Source organism: Puma concolor, chromosome A2 (assembly GCF_028749965.1).
Source record: "Puma concolor isolate L17-30 chromosome A2, mPumCon1.1.hap2, whole genome shotgun sequence".
In the NCBI taxonomy this organism is placed as follows: domain Eukaryota; kingdom Metazoa; phylum Chordata; class Mammalia; order Carnivora; family Felidae; genus Puma; species Puma concolor.
In genome coordinates this window covers 158587085-158614437 of record NC_141668.1, presented here as the reverse complement: position 1 = coordinate 158614437, position 27353 = coordinate 158587085, and the positions used below count along the sequence as shown (strand labels likewise).

The following is a 27353-nucleotide window of genomic DNA, read 5'->3' as shown; positions in this document are numbered from 1 at the left end:
GACTCTCTACGCCACGCCCCGGGGGCGGAGCCAGGCGGCTGCCGCGCCGCAACCGCGGAGGTAGGGGCGGGGCGGGCTCGGGTGTCAGAGACCGAGCCGCAGGTGGCGGCGGGCGCGGGGCGGCCAGAGCTCGGGAGGTGAGTGCAGTCCTCGGGACCCCTCGAATCCCCTGGCCCGCGCACTCCCTCATGCGTACCGCGCCCAGTAGCCCAGGAAGCCACTGGGGGCAAAGGCGCGGCAGGGCATGAGGGATGGCGAAATTGGGGGTTGGGGGCTGCGCGGTGGGCGCCCGGCCTCCCAGCGGCCATAATCGGGGGTCTTTGGAGGGAGATAGGGACCCTTCTCCAATGCCCCCGTCTCCTGGCCTAGAATCGGAGCGTGCAGGAGGGCGGCTATCACGTGAGACCCCTCCCCAAATCTCTTTATTCTAAGCCTGGATTTGGGTGCAGGTTCCAGGGCTGCAAAGATGGGGGCGCCGCTCTCCCTCCAGCCTGGGACCCAGGACAGCCGAAGTGGAGACCACTCTCAATTTCCCTCTTCCCAGCTCTGGTCTGCAGACCCCTGAGGACAGAGATGAAGAACCCCCTTCCCTTTTTTCTCCACTGTGAACCCTGATCTGCCTGGAGGAGGAGCTGGGGGGTGGGGGGTGGTCCCCGGGCCCCTCCCCTGGACTGTTCTATCCCAGCCCCCTACCGCAAGGATGAGGTGGGGGGCGTTTCACGGGCATCCTCTGCAGGGACCCCCCAAAGTTGGAATTCTGGGGAGGGGTCAGCATGGGGACTGGCCAGGCAAGGCCTGGAAGGGCCTGGAGCACGGACTTGGGGGTGGTCCCTGTCTCAGTGGGGGGTGGGCAGCCAGCATCTGTTCTGGAGATTAAAATAAATCGAGGTAAATTAGGATCTTGCCGGAGGCTGACTGCGAGTGGGGTGCGGAGGAGGGTTGTGGGGTGGGCGGCCCCTCCATCTGCCTCAAATCTGGGAGTTGCCTGCCCCAGCCGCAGTGGGGACCAGGAGGCAGCTTTGATGGACCTGCCTCACTGGTGACCTTGGGCAGGTGACAGCACCTCCCTGAGCCTTGGTTTTCTCCTTTGAAAATGGGGCTGAGGGCTTCAGAGGCTGTATTCCACAGATTCTGAAACCCACACACTCCATCATTAGCCAAACTAGAACTTCCCCTTTTGCTTAAGATGTCAGTGGTTTGGGGGTGAGAGGGCAGTGGGTTGGGAGACCCCCTGACATGCCTTGCCGGCCTCTGAGCCTCAGTTTACTGCACCGCAAAATGGATTCGTGGTCACTCTGGCATTGCCGGAAGGGCTATTCTGCCGGACGGTAAAATATATTACCAAGCTGTGATCATTGGAACAGGGGCTCCACCACCCTGGTCTTACCGGTGGGACTGCCTGGGGCACACCCTGACCCACATATTGTCACCCACGCCAGGGGTAAGCCAGTTCCTGGGTGGGGTCCTGGGTAGGAGGAGGTGGGAGGCACCAGGCCAGCCCATCTCTTGTCTCTGCAGTGGACACAGGGGTGAGTGTGGGCCTGGGAGTCCAACACCCCCAGGTTTAAATTCGATTCTCCCCCCCCCACCCCCACCCCGGGACTTGGCATGTTCTTCTGTGAAATGGGCTGAATCCCCCTTGGAAGATCATAAGAGACGTGGGAAGATGGGAGCGCTGTAAATACAGACATGGTCATTATAATACTATTACAAAATTAGTGATCATAAATGGGGTCACAGCTGCCTGGGATCAGGGAGGAGAGAGGAGAGTCTTCAAGGGTGTTGCCTGCTGTGTCTCTAGAGCCCGGCATCCAGGTACACAGTTGGTGCTCAATAGGTGTTTGCCAAATAGATGACAAAGAGGGAAGAGACTAGTGGGGAGGACTGAAAACTTCCCGAGCCTGACAGTTTGGGCACCGTATGACATGGGGCGTGTGCCTCAGTTTCCCCAGCGGGGTAATGGCCACGCTGAGACACCGCCTTGAAGCGAGAATGAACCCGGATTGTGCAAAGGTCACTGGTGGCTGGGCCTGGAAGGGAGGAAGTTCATGACAGAAGATGGTCATTGAAACAGCAGGGCCAAGAGGCCAGTCACAGGAAAGGAAGAGAAAAACCCCAAACGGGCCCTACTGGGTACAGAACTGGAGTCTGCGGGGAGCAAAATGTCAGAGCCTCTTCCATCGGACCCTGGAGGCCCAGAGGTCAGGGTAGGCCCAAGGTCACAGCAGGAGGTCAGGGGCTTTGGACAGGTGGCTTAGAGTTAGTGAGCCCTGCCTTCTTTGCTGACTCTATTCCTGTCTTTTTTTTATCTGCTCCTGGGTCTGCTCACATGCTCGACCCAGTGCAGAGCCCCAGGTTTTGGGGGGAATTGGTGCTGGCAGCTCCTGGGGCAGGCGTCAGACAGGCTCTGTTCTCTCCTCCAGGCAGCCAGAGGATGGGGGCATCCCGGTCAACTGACAGCCTGCTGTGTGACCTTGGGCAAGTCCCTGTCCATCTTTGGGCTTTGCCCTGGTGCTATGGACCTCTTTTCTCCATCAGATACAGAGGCCACCGTGTCTCAGACACGATACTTTGAGAGGTCCGTGGAAGTGTCTTAACCTCTTTCAAAATCAGAAGGGAAGAAGATGAGCTTTGGGGTCAAAGAAGACATTTTCACATGTAATATTAATATATGCATTTCTGTGCCAATGCAATCGTAACATGTAGTTTAAATTCTTTTTTTTTTTTTTTTTTTTGCTAGGGGAAGGGGCCCGTGAAAGTTTTCACGCAGCCCTGCGTTTGAGCCTCGGCTGTACAAACACGAGCATGTGGTCTCCCCCCCTCTCTGAGCCTTGGTTTCCCCTCTGCAAAGCAGGCATCATTAGCCCACCTCAGGATGGGGAGATGTGGAAAGCTGAGCCCAGGACAGATGCAATTTAGGGCATGCTGTTATTTCACAATTGTTGTCATGATTGTTATTTGTTGGGTAATAACAGCCCCAGCCGTGGGGCCCCAGGTTCAGGTACCTCAGTTTACCCGTCCTCGGCCGGCCCAGTTCCAGGGAGGTCCCAGGGGTGCTGGTCTGGTGGGGGAGGTGAGGTGGCGGTTGGGAGGTAGGCGGGGCAGGGTAAGCTTCCTGTCCCCCAGGCACACAGGCCTCCTTGGGGCTTGGTGCTGACTGACGGAAGTGGCAGGGGCCCGCGTGGCTATCTCCTGGTGCCCACCCTGTCTGTCGGGGGGGCCCCCAGCCCTGCTCGCTGCCCTGTCTGGTGAGTTCGAGCCCTGCCAGGAGGTCCCCATTGCCCCCCTCAGGAACAGAAGTTGGGGGGGTGCCTCTGCCTGGCCTGGGGTTTCTGGAGAAGCAGCAGGTGTCACTTCCTGGGCCGGGCAGGAGCTTGCGTGGCGGCCACCTTTCGCTCTGCCCCTCTGCCCCCCATTACGGTTCGGAGTGGTGGGCCTAGCTGTGGGGCAGTAGGGGGGGACACGGACCCCCAGAGCCGCATGCGGTGGTTCCAAACGAGAGTTCTTTGGCAGGCAGGCCAGGGACAAAATCACAGGGACCTCGGGACAGTGAGTTCTTTCTCTGTGGCTCAGTTTCCTCATCTGTAAAGCTGGGGTGGAGCCCCATGGTGTGGCTGTGAAGGCTGAATGAACAGGTACCTGTGGGGGGGGGGCTGGATACCGACCCACAAACATACTGGCTCTCGGCGCGTTGTGGGGGGAGGGGCAATCTAATCAGAGCTGTGAAAACAGTTGAGATTCTCGGTTTCTGAGGAACTTGGGCCCGGGGGCTCCTAGGATCCTCTAAGCAGCATCTTCTAGCAGAACTTTCTCTCTCTGTGCTGTCCGATATGGTGGCCACCAGCCCTGGAAGCAAGGTTGGCTCCAAGGAGCTGGGATTGGGGGGGGGGGGGGCGGGGGGGGGCGTTCATTGTATTTCATTGCACTTCGTTTAAAATTCACTTGCCACATGAGGTTAGTGGCTCCCATGTCACTCAGCTCAGCCCTAAGGGATCTGGAGATACTCTGGGTCCAAATCATGGTCAGGAATGAAGAAATGAGATGGGAATTTAGGGCTTTTCCCCCTTGGGAGGTCAGCCTAGCTCCGGACCAGACTGGGTTTCCTCTGGGAGGGCACAGTGACTAGGGTTTCTCAAGGTCCCCAGCATCACCCGGCACAGGGTGGTTATTGGAAGTAAATATTTTTTTAATACACGTATTTTTAAGTTGACTTACTTATTTTGAGAGAGACAGAGACAGCATGAGTGGGGGAGGGGTAGAGAGAAACAGAGAGAGAGAGAGAGAAAATCCCAAGCAGGCTCCGTGCTACGAGCACAGAGCCCAATAGGGGGCTCGAACCCACCAAGCCGCGAAGATCGTGACCTAAGCCAAAACCAAGAGTCCGACGCTTAACCAACTGAGCCACCCAGGCGTCCTGGGAATATTTGCTGAATGGAATAATTTTTTGCCTGGTGAACTCCTATCCATGCTTTAACCTCCCACCTCCCATGCCCCCCTCCTTCAGTCCAGGCTCCCACAGTCCCTTCTAACGTTTGGCCCAGCCCTGATCCTGCAGGACTGGTGCATCTGGCTCTACACCCCTAGGCTGGGGGCTCCTCAGGGACCAGACCCAGGACCCAGACCTCGGGTCCCTCTCGTGGACCCTTGCATTGCCCTGGCCACATGGGTACATGGTAGGTGCTGGGTGACTTAGAGAAGTCAAAGGACCTGGAGCTAGACGACAATGGTTCAAATTAAACTCACTTTTAAGATTAGCTAAACTGAGGCTCGATGAAGGCAGCCTTGTCCAAGGTCCTTGCTTGGTCCTTTCCCAGTGAGGCCCAAGGAGCTTTCCCTTTTGCGGTCACCAGCCCTGTCCCTGCTGCCACTGTGCCTCCTAGGCTCCCAGCTGCTGCTGAGCTGCCCGAGGGGTCATGAATTATGGATGAGGCCTGCGGGCTCCTGTGACAAGCCCAGCGTCGAGAACGTGCCAAGGACACCAAGTGTCCCTCCTTTGCCGGGCAGCTTGGCCCAGCCCCCCTCTGCGGGGAGGCCTGGGTTCCCCCAACAAGACCCCTTCTAGGCATTCCCTCTTGTTTTGCAGATGGGGAAACTGAGGCACAGAGCTGGATAGTGACTCAGACACCAGGTGAACAGTGGCTTCTGGGAGTCGGGCTTGGGACTCATGGGGGCCCCCACTGCCGGCTGGGTCATCATGGTGAGGGGTGAGCTCTCCATTCCAGAGTGTGCATGAGATGCGGACTGGTGTAGAGGGATTTGGGAGACCCCCAGGGGTCCTTGGGGACACTTCAGGGACCCCAGCCCCCATGTGGCTGATCACAGTCCCAGTGTCCATTTCTCAGCAGACCCTTTCCAACAGGAGCTGCCCAGCGTGGAGCTGAGTGCTCAGGTCTCGATTCAGCTGGCCCAGGGTGAAAATCTGTCATTTCCTGGCTGTGTGACCTTGGCAAGTGGCTTCCCTCTGCAGGGGGGGGGGGCTCAGTTTTTCCATCTGTGAAATGGCCCTGAGGTTTTCTGCTCAGGCTGAGGGGCTCATCCAGTATTCCAGCCCCCAGTGAACTCCTATTTGTGCTTAAAAACCCCTACTCTTGTGCCTTTCCCTCTAGACCAAGCTCCCCAGCCCCTATCCTTCTATCTAGTCCGGCTCTGACTGCACAGGACTTGGGACATCTATATCCTGATCTGTCCCCGCTAGAATGGGGGCTACTTTGGGCCAGGCCTGGGGATGAATCATCTCAGGGGCCCTGGCATGCCAGCCTTGGGGCTTTTGGTTCCTCCTCCATCCTTTCTCTTCCTCTTCCACAGGGAGGATAGTTGGAATTTCCCCTCTAAGGCCCAAGCTGGCCATGGCTTTGTAGCTCAAATTTGCCTCTCTTTGGACAGGCACTAAACAGGAACCTGCGGGGGTCTCCACAGAGGCCATCAGGATGTCGTATTTTGGGGAGCACTTTTGGGTAAGTAAGATGCACTTTTATTTTGATAGGGGCTCCTGGAAGGGCTGTGGGGACTTTTACAGAGCTGGGGGTATGTGGCGGCCTATGGGCAGAGCCTTGGACAGGTGGAGGGTCTGCAAGGTATCGAAGTTAATGTGGGAGGAGTCAGGCTGGATATGAATCTATACCCTCAGACCTCATGGACCTTGTGACCTTGGACAAGTCCCAGCTTCAACAGGGAGACTAAGGCCCAGAGTAGGATTCTTTTCCTAAAGTTGCCTAGTGAGAAAGTGCAGAGTCGGGGCTCAAACCCAGCGCCGGACTGAACTTCCAGGATCCAGGGTCATTTCAGCCAGGGAATTTCCACGTCTTTCCCACCCTGGAGAGTTGGGGGGTTTCTTGACTTGGCCCCTAGTGGCCCCCCTCAGCCCTGTGCCTTCCAGTCCGGGGACCACATACTGTGACCCAAGGGGGCCAGTGAGACAAAGTTGTTTTCATTCATTCATTTGCTCCCTCCCTCCCTTCCACCATTACTCTACACCCAACCTACTGTGGAACCTGAGGAGGCCCCCAAGGGGCTTCATCCTGGCTCTGACCCCAAGAAGCTCCCAATCTGGGAATCATAGAGCCAGCCAGAGATCCGCAGCCCTGCAGGGTCACGGCTGGGCCCCCCCCCGACTTGGGGGCAACCAGAGGAGGGCTGAGAGCCATGTTTCCCCTGGGCTTGGAGGGCTGAGATTTTCCAGGATGTAAGAAAGGCATTCCAGGCAGGGGGAACAGCCTGAGCAAAAGCCCAGAAGCGTGACAAGGTTGACTAGTTGAGGGCACAAGGACTCCTCTTCCAGGGCCGGGCTACTGGGAAGCCACAGGGAATGTATGAACAGAAGAATCTAGGAAGGACCAGGGCAGAAAGCCCCTTCCCCAGTTGCATGCCCTGAGCTTGCCAGAGGAAGCTTGTTGCTAGGTAACTGGTTGCCCCTGGCAACAGGCCTTCTCCCTCCCTTTCCCCTCCCCAGCTGGGGCTCCTCTTACTGCCACTTGCTTTCTTAAAGGGGCCTCACCCCCTTGCCACCTGCTGGGAGGGAGTGGGGGGAGGGGGCAGAGGGGGGAGGGGGCCTGACCTCCACCGGCTCCCCAAGGGTCAGATTCCCGGGATTTGTCTCTGAATAGCTATGTGACCCCAGCAAGGGGCCCCCCGCTCCTCTCTGAGCCCCTGTTGGTGCCTCTATGTAAGGAGGTTGACTGTTTGCTGATCAGTTGTTGCCCACGTTTTGGAACCCTGACAGCGGCACCTACATTTATTTTAAATTCCACTTAATGGCATGAGGCACCTACATTTATTTTAAATTCTTTTTAATTGCATGAGGCATGCAAGCTTGCTGCAGAAAATCCAGATCAGCAGAGAGAAAATAGAAGCCACCCCCGATGCACTCCCCACCCAAAGATAGCCTGGTGCAGAGTGGATAAGGGCTTTGAGTTCAGGATTTGATCCGGGGCTCTGCTGGGAGCCCTTGGGCAAGTGACTTTGTGTCTCCAGGCTTCAGCTTTCCCATCTGGGAAAGGGGATATAATTCCTGCCTCCCAAGAGGACTCAGGGAGTACCCTGGGATGTCTTTCACTGGCAAGGTTTCTTTTAATCAATTGTCTGTAATGGTGGCTCTTTGCTGGGTGTCGCTGGCCTGAAAGAGGCTCCTCCAGTCAGGGGAGATCAAGCCAGAGAGGGAAGCCCTGGTCCCACTGGGCCAAGGCAGGGCTGGAGGCATAGAGGGCACTGGGGAGCCATGAGGGAAGTGTGAGCAGGAGAGGGACATCATCAAGCTGTGTTAGAAAGATCCCTCTGGGGTTGGCCTGGGGGCAAGACTGGAGTCCAGAGAGGTTCTGATAAGAGACACAGGCCCAAGACACCCCCTCCTAGGACCCTCACTGCCAGCACAGCCTGAGAGAGGCAGATACCACTGGGGGCCTTGCCAGGTCTGGGAAACGGGCCAGTGGTTGGCTGCAAGTCAGCCCCAGATGCTGGCCTGGGCAGCGGTGCCTGGTGCAGCCTTACTCGAGGATCCCCTGGGTGGGGCAGGCGGGGGTGGGGGTGGGGGCTGCTGGGCCTGTTTGCTGAGCCCTCCCCACCGTGCAGGAAGCCCTGTGTTCAGCACGCTGCGAGCCTCATCCCACCGAGACCTGTGGGAGGTGGGTGCTGTCCTTGTCCCCATTTGTCAGATGAGGAAACGGAGGCCCAGAGAGGTGAAGTTACTAGCTCAGAGTGACCCAGGGCACAAAAGGAGGCTCTGAGACACATCCCTGGGAAGCAGGAGGGAGCACCACTGAACATTCAGGGAAGTGAGCGTCTGAAGAGGGTGGGCCTGGAACGGATCCTTGACAGGTGGAAGGATTTGGATGGATGGGAAGAGAGGCACCCTGGTGGGCTGGAACAGCCCAGGCAAAGGGACAGTGGTAGGAAGGCACAGTATGTCTTTGCACTGTTTGCCATTTTTCTGGCGAGGCCAAGAGGAAGAAGCTGGGGGATGGGATTGGAAAGCCAATTTTGAGGGGCGCCTGAGTGGCTCAGTCGGTCCAGCGTCCAACTCTTGGTTTCAGCTCAGGTCATGATCTCACCGCTCATGGGCTCAAGTCCCGCGTTGGGCTTCGTGCTGACAGTGTGGAGCCTGCTTGGGATTCTCTTACTCTCCCTCTCTCTCTGCCCCCGCCCCTCTCTCTCAAAATAAATAAATAAACTTTAAAAAATGAGGGGCACCTGGGTGGCTCAGTCGGTTAGGCTTCTGACTTCAGCTCAGGTCATGATCTCGTGGTTCGTGAGTTCGAGCCCCACACTGGGCCCTCTGCTGTCAGTATAGAACCCGCTCCGGATCCTCCGATCCTCTGTCTCCCTCCCTCTCTCTCTCTGCCCCTCCTCTACTTGTTCGTTCTCTCTCTTTCTCTCCCTCTCTCTCTCTCTTTCCTCTCAAGGCCCCCAAGGGGATAGACAGCAGGCTGATTGGCTCAGGCCTGAAGCAATCCCCGCCGCCAAGGGGTTGGGCTTCCGCTGGTTGGCTCCTCCGGCCACGCCCCCGTTGCTAGGCAACCTTTGATGCCTCCTCCACCCCTTTTCTCAGTCTCCACGTCCATCCCCTGCAGGGTGAAAAGAACCATGGCTTTGAGGTCCTGTACCACAGCGTGAAGCAGGGGCCCATCTCCACCAAGGAGCTGGCCGACTTCATCCGGGAGAGGTGAGGATCCCTAGGCTCGGTCCGCACCTGGCCACGCCCCGCAGCCCAGTCAGCCCCGCCTGCCTCGTGGCCCCGCCCTGGCTCCGCCCCACCTCTCCCCGGCCCGTCCCACCGCCTCCACTCCACACCCTGCCCAACCTGCTCGAACGCCCTGGAAACCAGCGGTTCTCAACACTGTCAGCCCTGTGCCCGCTTGTCAACAATTCCCAGGTTTCTGACGCCTCCTCCTGAAGAGACGGTGATATGACCTACTTACAAGGGGAATTCTGAAAACTCAGTCTCATGCCCTGAATATGATAAAACACACGTATGAGGAAATAATCGACATTTCGGCATGGAAATGCTCTGCTCCGACATCTATATCCCAGAAAACATAATACATTGAAATTGCAAGGCAGCCTTCTGCCCCCCGGCCACTCGCTAGCTGAATGCGCGTTGAATCCGGGCAGAGTTCAAAAGATTATAACCAGGTTTTTCTCTTTGTGGCTGTCTAGCGAGACCTGTCTGCGCTGTCTAGGACAGGGGCCACTCTTTATTTAGAGAGCCCTCCCGGACCCATCCACGATTGCCCGTGGTACCCTCTGGGTGCCTCTATCAAAAAATGAGCCCGTGGGTAGTTGGTTTTCACGGGGCATATTGTGGCCCCAAACAAAATCGAGGTTCTGTTAACCTGGACAAAAATGTGAGTGGAGATTAGGTAGGCATTAGCGGTGTCTGTCCAGAGGCAAAAAGGTAATAGAAGTTCGTCTCCCGCAGTTAAACAAGACGAAGCATATAAAGCATTTGTAGTATGTGCTCAAAAATTTTTTTATCTGATGCTTGTTACTGCTGTTACTCCTGCTGTCCTTAGTAAAAGCATATTACTTAACCTCGCCCATGACTTTCCAAAATGCCTCCTCCCAGCAGGGGACTATACCATCCTCCTTGAGAGCTACTGCTCAGATGTCTGAATGAGGAAACTGAGGCCCAAGGGGATGGAGCGTCTCCCAAAGGCGCCCAGAACCTTCTGCATCTTTTCTCCATTCTGTTCAGGGCCACCATCGAGGAGACCTACTCAAAGGCGATGGCAAAACTTTCCAAGCTGGCCAGTAACGGGACCCCCGTGGGGTGAGTGGGCCTTGGCTGAGGCAGGGGTCGCCAAGGATGCAGGGTCCTGGGGTATCAGGGGCCTACTCTTGGGTGGACATCTCTTCACACAAGTGATATGTAGAATAGGGAATCAACCCTCCCCCACGCAAGGGGCTAATTGGACAGGAGAATATAAATCATTCATTCGCTTCCTCCTCATTCATTCATTCAACACATATTTATCTGTTGTGTGCCAGGCACCATTCTAGGTACTGGAGGCCCAGGAGCGATCAAGACAGATAAAACCCCAGTCACCTGCATGCCACGTTCATGTAGGGCGTGCGGCAAGATAGATGTTAACTACAAACATGAACAAAGTCCCTTCCTGGGGTGAACAGCTCTAGGAAGGGGATGAAATGGGGGTGTGAGACAGGTGCTTCCTCTGGGGGCGGCTTGGTTCCGTGAGCTGAGACCTTGATAGCGGCATGGAGCCAGCTACAGGGGTGTCTGGGTCAGAGACCCAGGCGGGCAGCTGAGCCAGTGCAAAGGTCCTGAGGCAACCATGGGTTTTGCATGTTCGAGGAAGAGCAAAGAGGCTGGCTGCAGGGTCTGAGTGAGGGACAGATGAGACGGGAGGTTGGACAAGGGTGGGGGGGCGGTGCACGCCCGATTCACAGGTGATGTGGTCCCATTGGCATCTGCAGGATTTCCTGGGGCTGCTCTGGGGCAAAGGTTCTGGGGGTGAGCCGGGGGGAGGCCAAAGAGGTCTTCTGACAATGTAGCCCTGTGAACCTGATTTGGGCAAGTTGAGCCTTAGCTGCCCTTGAGTATCAGCTGGGGCCTGGAGTCCAGAGTGAGGATGCTGGGGCCTCAGAGCCTGGGTTTCAATTTCCTAAGGAGCCTTGGGTGAATTGTGGAGCCTCCTATGCCTCAGTTTCCCCATCTGTCACAGACCTGCCTCCTAGTTGTGGTGCAGCTGCCTCAGCAGGGCCTGGGGCGCGCGGTGGGTGCTGGCAGTGCTGTTTGAGGGGAGCCCCTGGGGGGTGGGCCCCGCCGGACCCTGGGTGTGTGTGACCTGTTTCCAGGACCTTCGCCCCGCTGTGGGAGGTCTTCCGCGTCTCCTCAGACAAGCTGGCGCTCTGTCACCTAGAGCTGACACGGAAACTGCAGGACCTCATCAAGGACGTGCTCCGCTACGGCGAGGAGCAGCTCAAGATACACAAAAAGGTGTGTGTGTCGGCGCGGGGCGGGTGGTGACAGTGACAGGAAGGACCCCAGAACTTAGGGGGCCTTTGAACCTCCAGCTCCTGGCGTGTGTTCCTCCGCGAATTCAGTCGATTCCACCGCGTCAAACCCGGAGTCCCACAGACCTGACCCCGGTCAAATTTCAGACTCAAAATTCTAGACCAGGGGTCTGCACGCTATGGGACACCGACCAGAAGCAGCCTGGTTTTGCACAGCCTGAGAGCTAAGAATGGATTTCGCGTGCTTTTTTTTTTTTTTTTTTTTTTTAATTTTATGTGTTTGTTTGTTTAGCTCTGATTTATTTTTGAGAGAGAGAGAAAGAGACAGGGAGTGAGTGGGGGAGGGGCAGAGAGAGAGGGAGACACAGAATCCGAAGCGGGCTCCAGGCTCCGAGCTGTCAGCACAGAGCCCGACGCGGGGCTCGAACTGGTGAACCGCGAGACCGTGACCTGAGCTGAAGTCAGATGCCCAACCGACTAAGCCACCCAGGCGCCCCTGGTTTTTACATTCTTAAATGGTGAGGGCGGGGGAGTCAAAAGAAGAATATTTCATAATAGGTGAAAACTCTATGACCCTTAGATTTCAGTGCCAGTAAATAAAGCTTTATTGGCCTAGAGCCGCATCTATTCCTGTCCAAAGAGGGAGTTGGGATGGGGCGCCTGGGTGGCGCAGTCGGTTGAGCGCCCGACTTCAGCCAGGTCACGATCTTGCGGTCCGTGAGTTCGAGCCCCGCGTCAGGCTCTGGGCTGATGGCTCAGAGCCTGGAGCCTGTTTCCGATTCTGTGTCTCCCTCTCTCTCTGCCCCTCCCCCGTTCATGCTCTGTCTCTCTCTGTCCCAAAAATAAATAAACGTTGAAAAAAAAAATTTAAAATTCAAAGAGGGAGTTGGGGGGCTGCCTGGGTGGCTCAGTCAGTTAAACGTCTGACTTCAGCCCAGATCATGCTCTCGTGGTCCGTGGGTTTGAGCCCCACATCGGGCTCTGTGCTGGCAATGTGGAGCCTGCTTGCGATTCTCTCTCTCTCTCCCCCTCTCTCTTTGCTCCTCCCCTGCTCTCTCTCTCTCAAAAGAAAGAAATAAATGCCCCCCCCCAAAAGAAATGTTTTTTTAAAAATGGCTAACATGATAGATTTTATGTTATGTGTGTGTTACCCTGAGTTTTTTCTTTCTTTCTTTCTTTCTTTTCTTTTTTTTTTTTTTTGGAACTGGGGGACAAGGAAGTTTTCTGCGGGCTAATACAGAATAACCTTGGGAATAGATTATTAAGCTGAATAAGCTGTGACTTAAACAGAGGTTGCCCCTACTTGTCATTAAAAAATGGCCTAGGGGCGCCTGGGTGGCGCAGTCGGTTAAGCGTCCGACTTCAGCCAGGTCACGATCTCGCGGTCTGTGAGTTCGAGCCCCGCGTCGGGCTCTGGGCTGATGGCTCAGAGCCTGGAGCCTGTTTCCGATTCTGTGTCTCCCTCTCTCTGCCCCTCCCCCGTTCATGCTCTGTCTCTCTGTCCCAAAAATAAAGAAACGTTGAAAAAAAAATTAAAAAAAAAAAAAAAGGCCTAGAACAAACACATCTGCTTGTCTATGTGCTGATTATTTCTGGAGACAGATCTACTCCTAGGCAGAGGCTTGGGAGGCTGGGGATCAGGGAGGGGTAGGTTTTTCCCTGAGCTCACCCCGTGAAACTTTCTGAGATAGGAACTATGTGTAACTATCCCCTATTTTAAAACGTTAAAACTTTTTTTTTTTAATTTTTTTTTCAATGTTTATTTATTTTTGGGACAGAGAGAGACAGAGCATGAACGGGGGAGGGGCAGAGAGAGAGGGAGACACAGAATCGGAAACAGGCTCCAGGCTCCGAGCCATCAGCCCAGAGCCCGACGCGGGGCTCGAACTCACGGACCGCGAGATCGTGACCTGGCTGAAGTCGGATGCTTAACCGACTGCGCCACCCAGGCGCCCAAAACGTTAAAACTTTTGAAAGCAATAGAATACTCAGAAAAAAGTAATCGGTGGAACCTGGGTTTAAGAGCCGGGAATTTCCCAGTGGACACCTGCTGGGGGCTTCAGGGCCTACCCATGCTCCCCCCGCCCCCTGCAGTGCAAAGAGGACGCGGTGGGCACCCTGGACGCTGTGCAGGTCCTGGCAGGTGTCAGCCAGCTCCTGCCCAAGTCCCGCGAGAACTACCTGAACCGCTGCATGGACCAGGAGCGGCTGCGGAGGGAGAGCACCAGCCAGAAAGAGATGGACAAGGTGGGCCTTCGGCTGCGGGTCCCCGGCTGCCGTCGGCCCTCTGCAGACCCAGGGGATGCTTGTCCCCTCCCGACCTCATCCCCTCCCTGTGCCTCCTAGGCAGAGACCAAGACGAAGAAGGCGGCAGAGAGCCTGAGGCGCTCGGTGGAAAAATACAACTCAGCCCGCGCAGACTTTGAGCAGAAGATGCTGGATTCGGCTGTGGTAAGAAGCAGGCATCGGTGCCTTGGAGACCCACACATCCCTTGGCCCAGGATCTATGGGCGTCGGAAGTCCAGAACCTCTGAAACCCTCGCCTCCCGGGAGCCTTAGAATCACAGGTTTAAAGGCATAGAATTCTAGAGACTATTAGCTGTTGCGGTGGTGGTTGTTGTTGTTGTTGGCATTATTATTTCAAAAGCCAAATCCTTTTTGTGCCTTGGGTTCCCCATCTGTAAAATGGGAACAGTAACAGTACCTGCCTCACGGAGTTTTTGTGAAGATTAAATGAGCCACTCTATGTGATGTTTTCAGACTCGTACTGGGTGCATGGACACCTCTCTAGAAGGGATTACAATTTCTTTTTTTTTTCTTTTAATTTTTTTTTCAACTTTTTAATTTTTATTTTTGGGACAGAGAGAGACAGAGCATGAACGGGGGAGGGGCAGAGAGAGAGGGAGACACAGAATCGGAAACAGGCTCCGAGCCATCAGCCCAGAGCCTGACGCGGGGCTCGAACTCACGGACCGCGAGATCGTGACCTGGCTGAAGTCGGACGCTTAACCGACTGCGCCACCCAGGCGCCCCAGAAGGGATTACAATTTCTATCGTTACGGATGAGGTTTTTGAACAGGGCAGGGCAGGGTTTAGAAGCCAAGAGCCTACTGATGGTTCATGGTGGCTGAAAGACCTGAGTTCCGCCCCAGTCTCCATTCTTCACCAGCTATGTAACCTTTTTATAAGACGCTATACCTCTCTGGAACTACTCAAATGTGTGAAAAGCAGATTGGAATGTCAGGATTAGGAATCGGATTTTTTTTTTTTTCTGACTTTCTATCTGCAAGTGATAGAAAGTTGCAAATGATAGAAACCTTCATTCAAACTGACAAGGAAGATTAAAGGCTCAGGGGACTGAAAAGTTTGAAGGGAGAGCTTCAGGCATGGCTAGATCCAGGTACTCAACTGGTGTTAAAGTTGTGCCTCTCTGCTTTTTGAGTCTGTTTTTCTCCCTGGGGACTTCACTCCCAAGCAGAGATGCCCCTCCTGGGTGTGCGTGGGTGTGTTTGTTGCGGGGGGGGCGGGGGGGGCAGTGGCACACGCTGGCAGCAAAGTGGCCACCTGCAGCCTCCACATGGATCCCACCATCTCGTTGACTCAGGGTATGAAAGTGTCTCTTTTCCCATAGTTTTAGCCAAAGTCCCAGGGAAGACTCTCATTGGCTCTTCCCCGCCCAGTCACTGAGGCCAGGGGGGTTGGAACGTTCTGATTGGTCAGTCTGGGTCACGTGGCCGCTTCTCATGGCCTCCACCTTCCTGTTTGCCCCTCCCCTCCCGGCTCAGCGTTTCCAAGCCATGGAGGAGACCCACCTGCGGCACATGAAGGCCCTGCTAGGCTCCTACGCCCACTCCGTGGAGGACACCCATGTGCAGATCGGGCAGGTGAGTGGCCCCAGGGGTGGGAAGCGAAGCAAACGGTGCCAGGCAGGAGGGCCCCGGCCGTGCCTGGTTACACGCTTCATCCGCCTGGCCCAGGTGCACGAGGAGTTTAAGCAGAACATAGAGAACGTCAGTGTGGAGATGCTGCTGAAGAAGTTTGCAGAGAGCAAGGGCACAGGCCGGGAGAAGCCTGGTGAGTTGGGACATCGTGGGGATTGGGTTCTGGGGCCACAACTACAGGGAAGGAACAGGACTCAAGAGGCAGGAGACTGAACCTCCCTGCACCTCGGTTTCCTCATCAGAAAAACGGGCCGATGACAAATCTAACTCCCCAGCCCACATAGGAACAGTATTTGATGCCCCATCTTTTTATTATTATTATTATTATTATTATTATTTTATTTATTTATTTAAGTAATCTACACCCAGGGGTGCCTGGGTGGTTCAGTCGGTTGAGCGTTGGATATGGGGCTTGAACTCATGAACCGGGAGATCATGACCTGAGCTGAAGTCAGACGCTTAATTGACTGAGCCACCCAGGCGCCCCTTCATGGCCCATCTTATGTGTAAATCTCTTACAACCAGATACCAGAGGGACCTTGAAGGCCAGGCCCAGCCTTTCATACTTTACCCTGAGGGCCCAAGGGAGCCATTGAGGACTGTTGAGCAAAGGACCAATTTGAAAAAACAATGTCCAAATGAGAGGTCAGGGAGGAGTTGAAGAGCAAAAGTGTTGGGGTCAGATCTGGGTTTGTGTCTGTTCCTCACTACTTGCTATGTGACCTTGGATGTCTGTCTTGACTTCTCTGAGCCTCAGTCCCCTGTACAGACTCACGGTCCATCCCCTGACCCACTCAAGTGCCTGTGAGCAATGCCGGAAGTAGAAAAAGTAACTCGGGCATCGCTCCGTCCGGTGCATCCCCAAGGGGGACCTGGACCCCTGGCCCATCCCACTCATGACCATCTCTGGGGCTGGCTCAGCCCCTTGGCTTGCGCACTGGATGCCCGCTGGCCTCGAGCTCCGATGCAGGTGCCATTGTGAGCCCGCGGGTGCTTCGCTGCCCTTCCCCAGGCCGGGTCTCCCAGCCAGGCTGAGTTTCTCCGTCTCTTCCATCCCAGGGCCTTTGGATTTTGAGGCATACAGTGCAGCTGCCCTGCAGGAAGGCAAGTACGTCTGGGCCTGGATGCCCAGGCTGGACGGACGCTGGGGGTGCGGGAGGCAGATCTGAATGGGAAGGGGGCACCCCCAGGGCTCAGCTGCACCCCCTCATCTGTTCTCAGCAATGAAACGTTTGCGGGGAGCCAAGGCCTTTCGCCTCCCAGGACTGAGCCGGCGGGAGCGGGAGCCCCCTGCAGCTGTGTGAGGAAGCACCCCTGCCCAGCCCTGGCCCAGGCTAGCCCGGGATCCCTTCCCCCTTCCCAGGCTATCCCAGAAGTCCCCTGCTGAGGGTAGCCCCGGGAGAATTCCTGTCCCAGGCTATCCCGGAACCTCTGTCCCCGGCTAGCTCAATTTGCCACTCCCCAACCTAATCCCAAATCCTTCTTCTTGTCAAGGTCAGTCCTGGTGGTTCCCTGCTGAGGCTAGCCCCTCCATTCCCGACCTCCTGGAGCCAACCCCTCAGAGTAGCTCCGGGTTCCTCCCCTCCCAAGCTGTTTGCGGAGACCTTGTGCTCAGCCAACTCCAGACTCACTGCCCCCAGCCCCAGGCAAACCCCTGTGTCCTATCACCGGGAGGACCAGCTCAGGACATCGTGGCCCAGGGGCCACCCCCAGGCGCCATGTCTAGTGTTGGGGGGGGGGGTCGGGAGCATGCAGGTGAGGTGGGAGAGCTGACATCGGTATCTCTTTCTCCATCCCCAGAGATTCCCTGGAGCCCGATTCAGGGGTGAGTACCGGGCTGCGAGTGCGAGGGGTTCAATTCCCACCTTGGGCCCCAAGCCTGGAGCTCAGGGGGCTAAATCTCATCCCGGCTGCGTGTGGAGCCATGTGGGAAGGACTGATGTCCCCACTTAGCTTCAAGGTGCCCCTCAGTCTTACCGCCATGGCGTACTCTGTTCCCTCAAGCCCCTGCTTGCACCAGGGAAGACTGTTACTGCCACTGGGGCTGTTTTTAGGTCCGAGTCCGGGCCCAGAGGTGGGAGGGGCCGTGGCAGGGAGAGACGGGAGGGAGGTTCGGTAGCGGGGAGCCTGACTCCCTGCCTGTCCCCGCAGACGTGTCCAGAGGTGGATGAAGAAGGTTTCACTGTCCGGCCTGATGTGACCCAGAACAATATCCTCCTGGTGCCCCCTGGCGGCAACTGTGGGCACAGCAAGGACAAAGCGCTGTGGGGCAGGGATCCCTCCACAAATAGCGACCCTCTCTGCGTACATCCTGGGGGGGGGGGGGGGAGGGGGGGGCGGCCTTCAGGGTAGACAAAGCAGATTGAAACGAAGAATCCTCAGGGCTGAGGAAGAGAGGCAGGGCGAGAGCCAAGGGGGCTTCCTGGAGGAGAGGGCACCGGTGTTGGGGTTTAGCATCAGACCAAGAGTTTGCTGGTTAGGGCCGGGCGTGCTTGTACAAAGACTTGGGGGCAAAACCGTGGTGTCGAGGCCGGGGTGGCAAGTGGTGATAGACCGGATTGTGCAGGGCCTTGAAGGGTTTGAGCAGGAAGGGGTGGGTGACCCCCGTGTCGGGATCCGCTTGGCCCCTTGACTGCGGTGCACGCACGGCGGAGCCCTCCCGCTTTTCCTCCAGCGACTCGGACTTCGATGATGAGGAACCCCGCAAGTTCTACGTGCACATCAAGCCCGCCCCTGCCCGCGCCCCGGCCTGCAGCCCCGAGGCAGCTGCGGCGCAACTCAGGGCCACGGCTGGCAGCCTCATCCTTCCTCCCGGCCCAGGGGTGAGGCATAGGAGGGGTGTTCGCGGGTGGGGCCGGTGGGGCTGGCTGGCTGCGCCCGACCTGACGCCACCCACTTTGTCCACAGGGCACCATGAAACGCCACTCTTCACGTGAGCAGCCTCCGAAGGGGTCTCGGGTGTGGGGAGGAACACGAAGAGGGGAGGCTGGGCCTGGAATATGAGTGTGGCTTTGAATCCCAGCCCTGCCGTGTAAGCAGGCTGCTTACCCCTTCTGACCCTCAGTCCCTTCTTCTATGAAATGGGGTCATTGCGAGAGTTAAATGAGAGCTGAGACAGGTTGGCTCGGGCGCAAAGCCCTCTCTGCCCGACTGGCTGATCACCTTGGACAGCTGGCTGGACAGACCCAAGCCTTAGTCTCTTGGTCTGTGACAGAGGGGGCACTGGAGGCAGGGTGACAGGAAGGCTCAAGGTGGTGTATCTCTCATAGGGGACGCTGCTGGAAAACCACAGAGGCCTCGATCTGCCCCAAGAGCCAGCAGGTGGGTCCTATAGCGGGGGGGGGGGGGGGTTGATGGGGACACACTGGGCCAACATGAATGAGCAGGTGGGGGCTGTCCCTGACTCCTCTCCCCTCTTCCCCTGCTGCCTCCCTGTGTCTCTGCCTCCCCTCCTCTCACCCTGGCAGGGAGTTGAGGGCATGCTGTATTTGAGGAACCACTTAGTCGTTCATTTGACGAGCATTTATTGAGCACTCGCTGTGTACTCCTTCTGTTCTGGGTTCAGAGACATATGCCCAAGATAGGTCTTCCTTCTCAGATTCACATTCTCGTGGCCCGGGGTTTTTTTTGTTTTTGTTTTTAAGCGTTTATTTATTATTGAGAGACAGAGAGACACAGAGCATGAGCAGGGGAGGGGCAGAGAGAGGGGGGAGATACAGAATCAGAAGCGGGCTCCGGGCTCCGAGCTGTCAGCGCAGAGCCCGACGCGGGGCTGGAACTCACGAACCGTGAGATCATGACCTGAGCCCAAGTCAGCCGCTTAACCCACTGAGCCACCCAGGCGCCCCATCGTGGCTCGGGTTTGAAGAACAGCAAACAAGTTAGAGCACGTTGGATACTTCCAGATGCTGTGAAGAAACTAAAGCAGGCAGTGTGGTGGGAGATACCAGCGGGCAGCTTTAGTGGAGGCCCGGGAGGCTGCTCTGGGATGGGGGTGGGAGGTTTTGAGCCCAGCCTTGAAGACGGCAGGACGTGGCCTCAGGGAGGGCTGGGGACACAGAGCTCGGGACCAGGAACGGTCTGTGCACGGGCCCTGAGGAGGGGAGGAAACATGGAAAGGATAGAAACCATCCCCGTGTTCCACTTGGTCCACAGCTGTGCGGAGAAGCTGCAGTCAGATGAGCAGTTTTCCAAGAACCTCTTTGGGCCGCCCCTAGAGTCGGCCTTTGACCACGAAGACTTTACAGGTGATGGGGGTGGGGACTTCGGGGCCACAGGCTTGGCTAGCGAGATGGGTGGGTCCATTGCCAGGGCAGGTTTGGCGGGGGACAGGCTGGAGGGAGCACTTGGGGGTCCTGTGTAGGCAACTGAGAAGATAGACTTGGCAGTGAGATGGTGGGCGGGGCCGACGAGAAGGCGGGTAGTGTAGGTGACGATGGGCAGATGGGCGGAGCATCGGTGGAGATGGAACTGACCAGAGGGCCTGGCCTGAGGGGGGTGGGCCCCTCCTCGGCGTGGGCGTGGCCTGCAGGAGGAAGGAAAGGGCCTCCGTGTGGGCGGGGTCTGGAGCTGGCGCCCCCACCCCCCCCAACCCCCCCCCCCCCTCTAGGCTCCAGCAGCCTCGGCTTCACCTCCAGCCCCTCACCTTTCTCCTCCTCGTCGCCCGAGAATGTGGAGGACTCCGGCCTGGACTCGCCATCCCACGTGGCGCCTGGCCCCTCCCCGGATTCCTGGGTCCCCCGCCCCGGCACCCCGCAGAGCCCACCTAGCTATAGGGCACCGGCCTCCGAGTCGAGGGGGACACGGCCCCTGCCAGCATCGGACTCGCCGCAGCCCCTCGCCCCATCCCCGGGTCCCTGGGGGCTGGAGGCTGTGGCTGGAGGAGGTGAGTCCAGGAGTCTGAGAGTCATCAGAGCCCTGGGTGGGGAAGACTGAGCGCCTACTGTGGCCAGGGCCTGAATGGGCGGCTGGGGACACAGCCCAGAACCTTCACCCTGGCAGGGACAATAATGAGATAGACATTTAACAAAGTGGAGGTCGCAGGTGCCTGGTGAGGGCTCCGAAGGTTGGAACCTCCCTGAGGAGGTGACATTGGAGCTGAGATTTGTTGGAGGTGAGGAAGGAGCCATTGGGATGTGGTGGGGGGTTGGGGGGGGGGGTTGCTTCCCAGCAGAGGGCGCATCCTGTACAAAGGCCTTGTGGTGGGTAGCTGCCTAGGCCCTCTGAGGAACAGCTCGGGGGCTGGGGGGTGGGCCGTGAGGCCAAAACAGAGTGATGACCGGAAGCGGAGGGAGAGGAGGGAGTGATGTCAGCAGGGAGATGGGCCCGTGCGGGGTCTGGGACCTGATGGGAGTGATGTGAGCTTTACTCCTAGCAAGGTCTGGGCCACAGAGGGGCTGTGAGCGTTGGAGTAGGAGCACCTGGCTCAGATCGCAGGCTCCCTCTGTCCACCTGGGGGGCGAGGGTGGGAGCTGGAGACCAGGGACGGGAGTCCAGGGAGGTGGGGAGACGCGGGCGCGAGGGCACAGGGCTGAGACAGCAGAAGGGTCAGGGAGGAGGGCTTGCGGGCAGCTGGCTGTTCTTCCAGGAAGGGACAGGAGGGGCAGGGAATGTGGGGCGGAAGAAGCCCGGGGCGTGTTGGGACTGGGCCTTTAGATGTCAGGCGGACAGTGGGCCCTGAGTTCGGGGGAGTCCAGCTTGGGGCACCCCAGGCACAGCTGTGTGAAGCGGGAGGGGAGGCCACCCGGGAGAGGCCAGGGCCTAGTGCTACAGGTCGGAGGAAGAGGCAGGTGAAGGGGGTGGGGGATGGGCTCTCCTGGGGGCCTGAGTCAGAGGGCTGTGGGCTTCGACCCCATGAGGTCCCCAGAAGTGGTGACAGGGGTGCTTGGCACCATCCTTGAATAGAGAAAAGAGCCGGTTCGGAAGGGCCCAGGAGAGTGAGTGTAGACCACGGTGTAGACTAGTCCAGTTGAGTGGTCTGAGCGGCACTATGGAATTAGGGCTCTCAACCAAGCCTGTTCTGCCCCCTGGGGGACACTTGGCAGTGTCACCCGTGATATTAGACTGTCACCACTAGGGGGGGTGGGTACTAGGGACATCTGCGGTGGGTGGAGGCCAGGGAGGCTGGTCAGCGCCCCACGGTGCCCAGGACGGTCCCCCCGGAGAATGCTCCAGCCCCAGGCGTCAGCAGCGCGGCTGAGCAGCCCTGGGGAAGAGAGGAGCACGTCTCGGGGGTGGGTGGCAGGGGACACCGAGGAAGCAGGGAAGCGAGAGGAAGCTGAGTTTTATACAGTCACTAGTTAACGGATGAGACTCGGACAGAGGCCAGGGTGGGAGGCTACCTCATCCTCACAGAGAGGATGAAGGTCACGAAACTGCTGATGTTGGATGAAAACGCCTGCCGCGTCCCCTCCCCGCCCCCCCCCCCCCCCCCCCCGACTGTGCCTGCCTCCTGAGCATCCAGCCCTTGTTTGCGCACTCCCAGTAACCTCCCGTCGGGCTGGTGTCTGGGAGGCTGGGGGTTGTGGATGGCCTCTGCAGTCCTGTCCGGCAATTCTCTCCACGGCCCCGAGACCTCAGACCCAAGGGGTGTCCCCAAAATAAGCCCAACTCCCAGTCTTGGGCCGAGTCCCTTCTCTGGGGCGGCCCGAGAGGCCCACGGCAGCATCTGAGCTCTGTCTGTCTAACGCTCGCTCCCCAGACCTGATGCCTGCCCCTGCTGACCTTACAGCCAGAGACGGTCTGGCAGCCCCGCCCCGGAGACCCCGCACCAGGAAGGTGTCGTGCCCCCTCACGCGCAGCAACGGGGACCTGGTGAGGGTGAGGGGGCGCGCGGCAGGAGTGGGGCTGGGGGCGCCTCTGGTGGGGGCACGGGCAGCCCCAGGGCACTGCTCCTGGGTGATCGCAGCCCGGCCTGTCTCCTTCCCCAGTCCCGGTCTCTGAGCCCCTCCCCGCTGGGCTCCTCGTCCGCCAGCACCATCTCAGAACGGCCTAGCTTCTCGTCGCAGGCAGGACACGGTATGGGGGGCGGCCCTGGGCCCTTCTCGGGCATCACTAAGTGATGCGTTGGAGGTCCGGCGGGCAGAGGGTGGGTTCTGGAGCCTGGGACCTGTGCCCACTCTGTCTGTCCCTGTCCCCTCCCCTCCGCCACCAGGAGTCTCCCGGGGACCCAGCCCTGTGGTCTTGGGCTCCCAGGATGCCCTGCCTGTGGCTACAGCCTTCACCGAATACGTCCACGCCTACTTTCGAGGCCACAGCCCCAGGTACGCAGTGGTCGGGGAGAGTACAGACAGTGACAGGGACAAACAGGACTCTCTGGGGCCTATGCGTCTAGGGTCCAGGAGAAACAGCCTTCCGGTGTGTTTCCTGACCTGCTTTACCACGGAAGGGCCTTGAACTCTGGGCCAAGCAACCAGGCCCCTGTCCCGAGGGCAGTGGGAACCACAGAGGGTGTTTGAGCAGGGGCCAGGCCTTGCTGTAACCACAGTTGAGAGCAAGTCCCCTAAGGCTGCTGTGGGCATCACACTGAAGGGAGCAAGGCCCTTGGCGGGGTGGGTTAAGGGTGAGTTGAGGGGCCAGGAATAATCTGGGAGCAGTGCTCAGCAGGAAAGATCAGACCACACATAGGAGAGAGTATTAGGCCTGAAACCCAAGCTGAGGACCGTATTATAACTGTTTTGCTTTGAGCTTCCTGGCGGCCTAGAGGAAAAGAGAACTAGGGAAAGGGGATGTTTCTGCCTTCTTCAGCCCAGTGTGGTTTCTTCCCAGTGCCTGGATGGCTGTCCAGGCAAGGACACAAGGAGGGGAGGCTGGGAGTGAGGATGCCGGGCACGGTCAGGGCCTTGCTTCTTCTGGGGAGCCTGGGGGGCCACAAGCTGCAGCAGAGCCAGGAGAGAGGGGAGGACGAGGTACCCGGCAGAGCCCTGAGCCAACACGCAGTCTCCTCACCCCCCCACCTCAGCTGCCTGGCTCGAGTAACTGGGGAACTGACCATGACCTTCCCTGCTGGCATCGTGCGTGTGTTCAGCGGGACCCCACCCCCACCTGTCCTCAGCTTCCGCCTCGTGCACACGTCCGCCATTGAGCACTTCCAGCCCAATGCTGACCTGCTCTTTAGGTACTATAGGAGTGGGGGGGTCAGAGGCAGGGGGGCCCGGGAGCTCCCCGGCGGTGAATTCCTGCTCTGCCTCCTGGGATTTGCTGTGTGGCCCTGGGCAAATCACTGTCCCTTCTGAACCTCATTTTTCTTTTCTCCTTTGCTTCCCATTCCCCCCCCCCACCCTCCCCCCAGGGGGTGGGGGGGGTCATGCTCTACTGGCCCCAAGGTGAGCCAGGGAATCTGCATCTTTAGGAAGCCCTTGGGGTAGGTCAGATGCCAAGGGCCTTGGGGAAGGGGACTCTCAGGGGTTGGGGTGATTATTCCTGGTCTCTGTAGTGACCCCTCCCAGAGCGACCCTGAGACCAAAGACTTCTGGCTCAACATGGCGGCTCTGACTGAGGCCCTGCAGCACCAGGCAGAGCAGAATCCAGCTGCCTCCTACTACAATGTGGTGTTGCTAAGATACCAGGTGGGCCGCGTGGATGGGCCCGGACGGAGGGAGCAGGGAGGGGCTGGGCTGGCAGGGAGAGCAAGCAGTGGCAATGGGGGCGGGGGTTGGGGAAGGGGGGGTAAAGAGAGCAGAGGGAGCAGGGGAGGGAGTCAGGGAGGGAGCCAATGAATGGTGGCTGGGTGGGCGTTTGCCGGTGCAGATGGCACCATTATGGAAATTAGAAGAGGGCCTGTCCCAAGGGCCCTGCACCAGCACCTGCCCACCGCTCTGTCGAAACCGGGCGCTCTCTCGCCCTCTGCTGGAAGCATGGCGTCACGCGGACCCCGATCTGCGGTGTCTCTGAGGGAGAAGGACTAGGCCCCACCGAGTGGTCTATGCGGCGGTGACGCTGAGCTGGGTCTGAGTTAGGTCCTGGTGGAACAGCACGTGCTGGGGCAGGACCAGAGGGCCTCAGCTGTGTGCTGTCTCCTGTTCTCGCCCCTCCTAGTTTTCCCGCCCGGGTCCCCAGTCTGTGCCTCTGCAGCTGAGCGCCCACTGGCAGTGCGGGGGGACCCTCACTCAGGTGTCGGTGGAGTACAGCTACCGGCCCGGCGCCACGGCCGTGCCCACGCCCCTCACCAACGTCCAGATCCTGCTGCCCGTGGGGGAGCCCGTGACCAACATCCGCCTACAGCCAGCCGCCACCTGGTGAGGGCGTGCGGGAGGGAGGCCGGAGGAGGCTCAGCACTGGCCCAGGACCCTCCCGGGCCTCCCCTCGATGCAGCAGCTAAAGGGTCCCCCGTGGGTCCAACCGTTCCGTGTGCACTCGCCTTGCTTAGAGCCGAGGACGACACGCTGAACCATAATAATGTTGGACACCAAGGGCTTCCTGTGTGTCAGGCGCGTTCCACGTGCTCCATACACGCTGACCGGCTCAGGGCTTCTAACAACCCCTTGAGGTGCGGACTGCCATCATTCCCACTTACGGAGGCAGAACTGAGGCACAGAGGGGCGGAGTCGCTTATCTGAGGTCATACCAGGATTTGAACCCAGACAGCCCCTCTCTGCCCTGGGCTATTTTTTTGGAAGTTTATTTCTTTTGAGAGAGAGAGTGCACACGGGCGTGTGCGCGAGCGGGGGAGGAGCAGAGAGAGAGGGAGAGAGAGAATCCCAAGCAGGCTGCACGCTATCAGCACAGAGCCTGACCTGGGGCCGAACCTCAACGAACCGTGAGACCACGACCTGAGCCGAAAGCCAGAGTCTGCCGCTTGACCGACTGAGCCGCCCTGGTGCCCCTGCCCTGGTCTCTTAGTCGCCACGCAGCGTTGCCTTTGTTTCGTGCCAAAGCTAGAACCTGGCGCAAAGAAGCCAGGCTTAAAGGACTTGAGTGTATGATCTAAAGATGCTGCGAGGCCCTGGGGTCCCCGGGGACCAGCTGCTCCATACCCCACACCCATTTTACAGATGGGGAAACTGAGGTGGGGGAGAGGGGACCTGGCTTGCCGGGGTCGTGTAGCTTGAGAGGTGACCAAGCTGGGACCCTGGGCTCCCCGTGTCCTCTTGGGGAGAGAGCTGACCAAGCTTTTTCTTGATGCCAGGAATCTAGAGGAGAAGCGGCTCCTTTGGAAGCTTCCAGATGTGTCTGAAGCAGGGGGTGAGTTATGGCTGTGCAGGAGATCGCGGGGGTCTCGGGTGGGAGGGGCTTATTGAAAATGGGGGAGAATTGGGGATGTGCTCGGGGTGGCGGAGCGCGGGCACGAAGGAAAGCTTGAAAGGGCTGTGACAAAGCTGTGAGGGAGGACATGGCGGGAGGCAGGCATAGCAGGTACAAAGGCCCTGAGGCAGAACTCCTTTGCAAATTACACATAGCCCCACGGGGCCAAAAGAAGAGGGTACCGGGGCACAAGAGGAGGTCAGAAGGGGCAGACGGCGGCCACAGATCAAAAGGCCCGGGAGGAGCCCAGGTCACAGCAGGACTCGACTCGGGCTGAGGCTGGGGCACAGCTGACCTCAGGCCTCCCCAGGCTCTGGCCACCTATCCGCCAGCTGGGAGCCCTGCTCGGGGCCCAGCACGCCCAGCCCTGTGGCCGCCCAGTTCACCAGCGAGGGGGCCACTCTGTCTGGCGTGGACCTGGAATTGGTGGGCAGCGGCTACCGCATGTCGCTTGTAAAGAGGAGGTTTGCCACAGGTATGCCCCCCCCCCCAATCCGGCTGCTGCGCATCCCTGGAGCCGGGCCCCCTGCTTCTGCCAGGGTGCGGGGGGAGGGGGAGGAGTTGGGGCGTTTGGGAAGGTCGGTGGGCGTTGGGCCCTGGAGGCCCAGGTTGGTGGGCACCAGTGGGGAGGGGTAGCAGGGCCCCAGTGGGAGGGGTCAGGAAGGGCCCCCGTAGGGTGTCCTCGCCAGGACCCAAGGCAGGAGGCCAGAAGCCCCACTGCCACGCGGCTCCCAGCCCATTCTTCTGCTGCCACAGGGGCTGCTGGGGCCCACGGGGCACCGGGAAGAGTGAATTACAGGGGTGCTTTGAGGAAGATTGGGAGGTCCCAGGGTAGGGGCAAGGGACCCCCCTCTTCCTCCCTGCTCACGGTGCCACCCGCACAGGGATGTACCTGGTGAGCTGCTGAGCCCGCAGAGGCCGACCGGCACCGCTGGCCCCAGCTCTGCACTGTCCTGGTGCTCGATGACTGATCCCCGCCTTCCTGCCGGACCCTGGGCGCCCCCCCCCCGCCCCCCGACTCCGCGGAGAGGAGACCCACACCCAGCCTGGTTGAGCCTGAGGGTCACTCCTGCTCCAGCCAATTCTCACGCGGGTCCTCGGACTTTTAATGTTCTTTGAATAAACACTTTATTTTCTAATAAAATAAATAAGCCTTTTCCTGCTCCAGGAAATTTCCTTCACGTCGCCGGAGAGGAGAGGAAGGGAAGATGGCTGGATGGGTGGGGAAGATATAATAGCCCTAATGTTCCCTCCTCACCCCGCCCCCCGCACTATGCAAGGCGGCACCAGGGGGAGAAAAAGCCAGACACAGGCGCCCCGGGCTCCATGGACATCTGAGCTAGCAGAAGGGACTAGAGGAACCCAGAGGGGGATGTCAGATTCTTCCTAAGGAGAGGGCATTATAAATGGGGCTCTGACGTATGAATAAGAGTTTGCAAGATGGGGATGGGCATCCCAGGCAAAGGAATGGGGACTTGTGAGTCCTGAGAGAAATCAGTCAATCCACAAACATTAATTGACTACCTACTGTATGCCAGGCTGTATGGGACGTGGCTGTGAGCAAGACAGTGCTCTTGGAAGCTATGAGGCTCTGAACCCAAAAGGTCTGGGTTTAGAGCCTGCTTGGCCACCGGTGGCCGTGTGACTTTGTGCGAGTGACTTAACCTCCCTGGCCTCAAGTTTCCTCCCCCGGAACCCACCTCA

At 58.4% G+C, this 27353-nt stretch overlaps 1 protein-coding gene across 3 annotated transcripts; it reads left to right on the top strand.

Moving 5' to 3' along the window:
* The first annotated feature begins 65 nt into the window (after positions 1-65).
* On the top strand, positions 66-26805 carry FCHO1 (FCH and mu domain containing endocytic adaptor 1). 3 transcript variants are annotated; one of them, XM_086698660.1, is made up of 29 exons: positions 66-137; positions 5084-5128; positions 5360-5446; positions 5884-5954; positions 9063-9154; positions 10187-10261; positions 11308-11449; positions 13561-13713; positions 13813-13917; positions 15252-15350; positions 15444-15540; positions 16467-16511; positions 16629-16707; positions 17208-17232; positions 17559-17616; positions 18051-18229; positions 18315-18339; positions 18677-18728; positions 19563-19654; positions 20017-20292; positions 22108-22220; positions 22337-22424; positions 22561-22669; positions 23368-23523; positions 23842-23974; positions 24444-24643; positions 25534-25589; positions 25960-26124; positions 26534-26805. In XM_086698660.1, the coding sequence occupies exons 4-29, from the start codon at positions 5928-5930 to the stop codon at positions 26554-26556; spliced, it is 2664 nt and encodes an 887-aa protein (XP_086554786.1). In that variant the 5' UTR covers positions 66-137; positions 5084-5128; positions 5360-5446; positions 5884-5927; the 3' UTR covers positions 26557-26805. The 3 variants fall into 3 exon arrangements, with proteins under 3 accessions (XP_086554786.1, XP_086554788.1, XP_086554787.1); XM_086698662.1 differs by lacking the exon at positions 20017-20292; XM_086698661.1 differs by lacking the exon at positions 26534-26805 and having other exon boundaries at positions 25805-26097.
* The last annotated feature ends 548 nt before the right edge of the window (positions 26806-27353 follow it).

Coding starts and splice junctions, on each gene's coding strand:
- FCHO1 (XM_086698660.1), top strand. CDS start 5,928: ATGTCGTATTTTGGGGAGCACTTTTGG. Junction 15,541..16,466: donor CACAGGCCGGGAGAAGCCTG/GTGAGTTGGGAC, acceptor CTTCCATCCCAG/GGCCTTTGGATTTTGAGGCA. Junction 19,655..20,016: donor TGACCACGAAGACTTTACAG/GTGATGGGGGTG, acceptor CCCCCCCTCTAG/GCTCCAGCAGCCTCGGCTTC.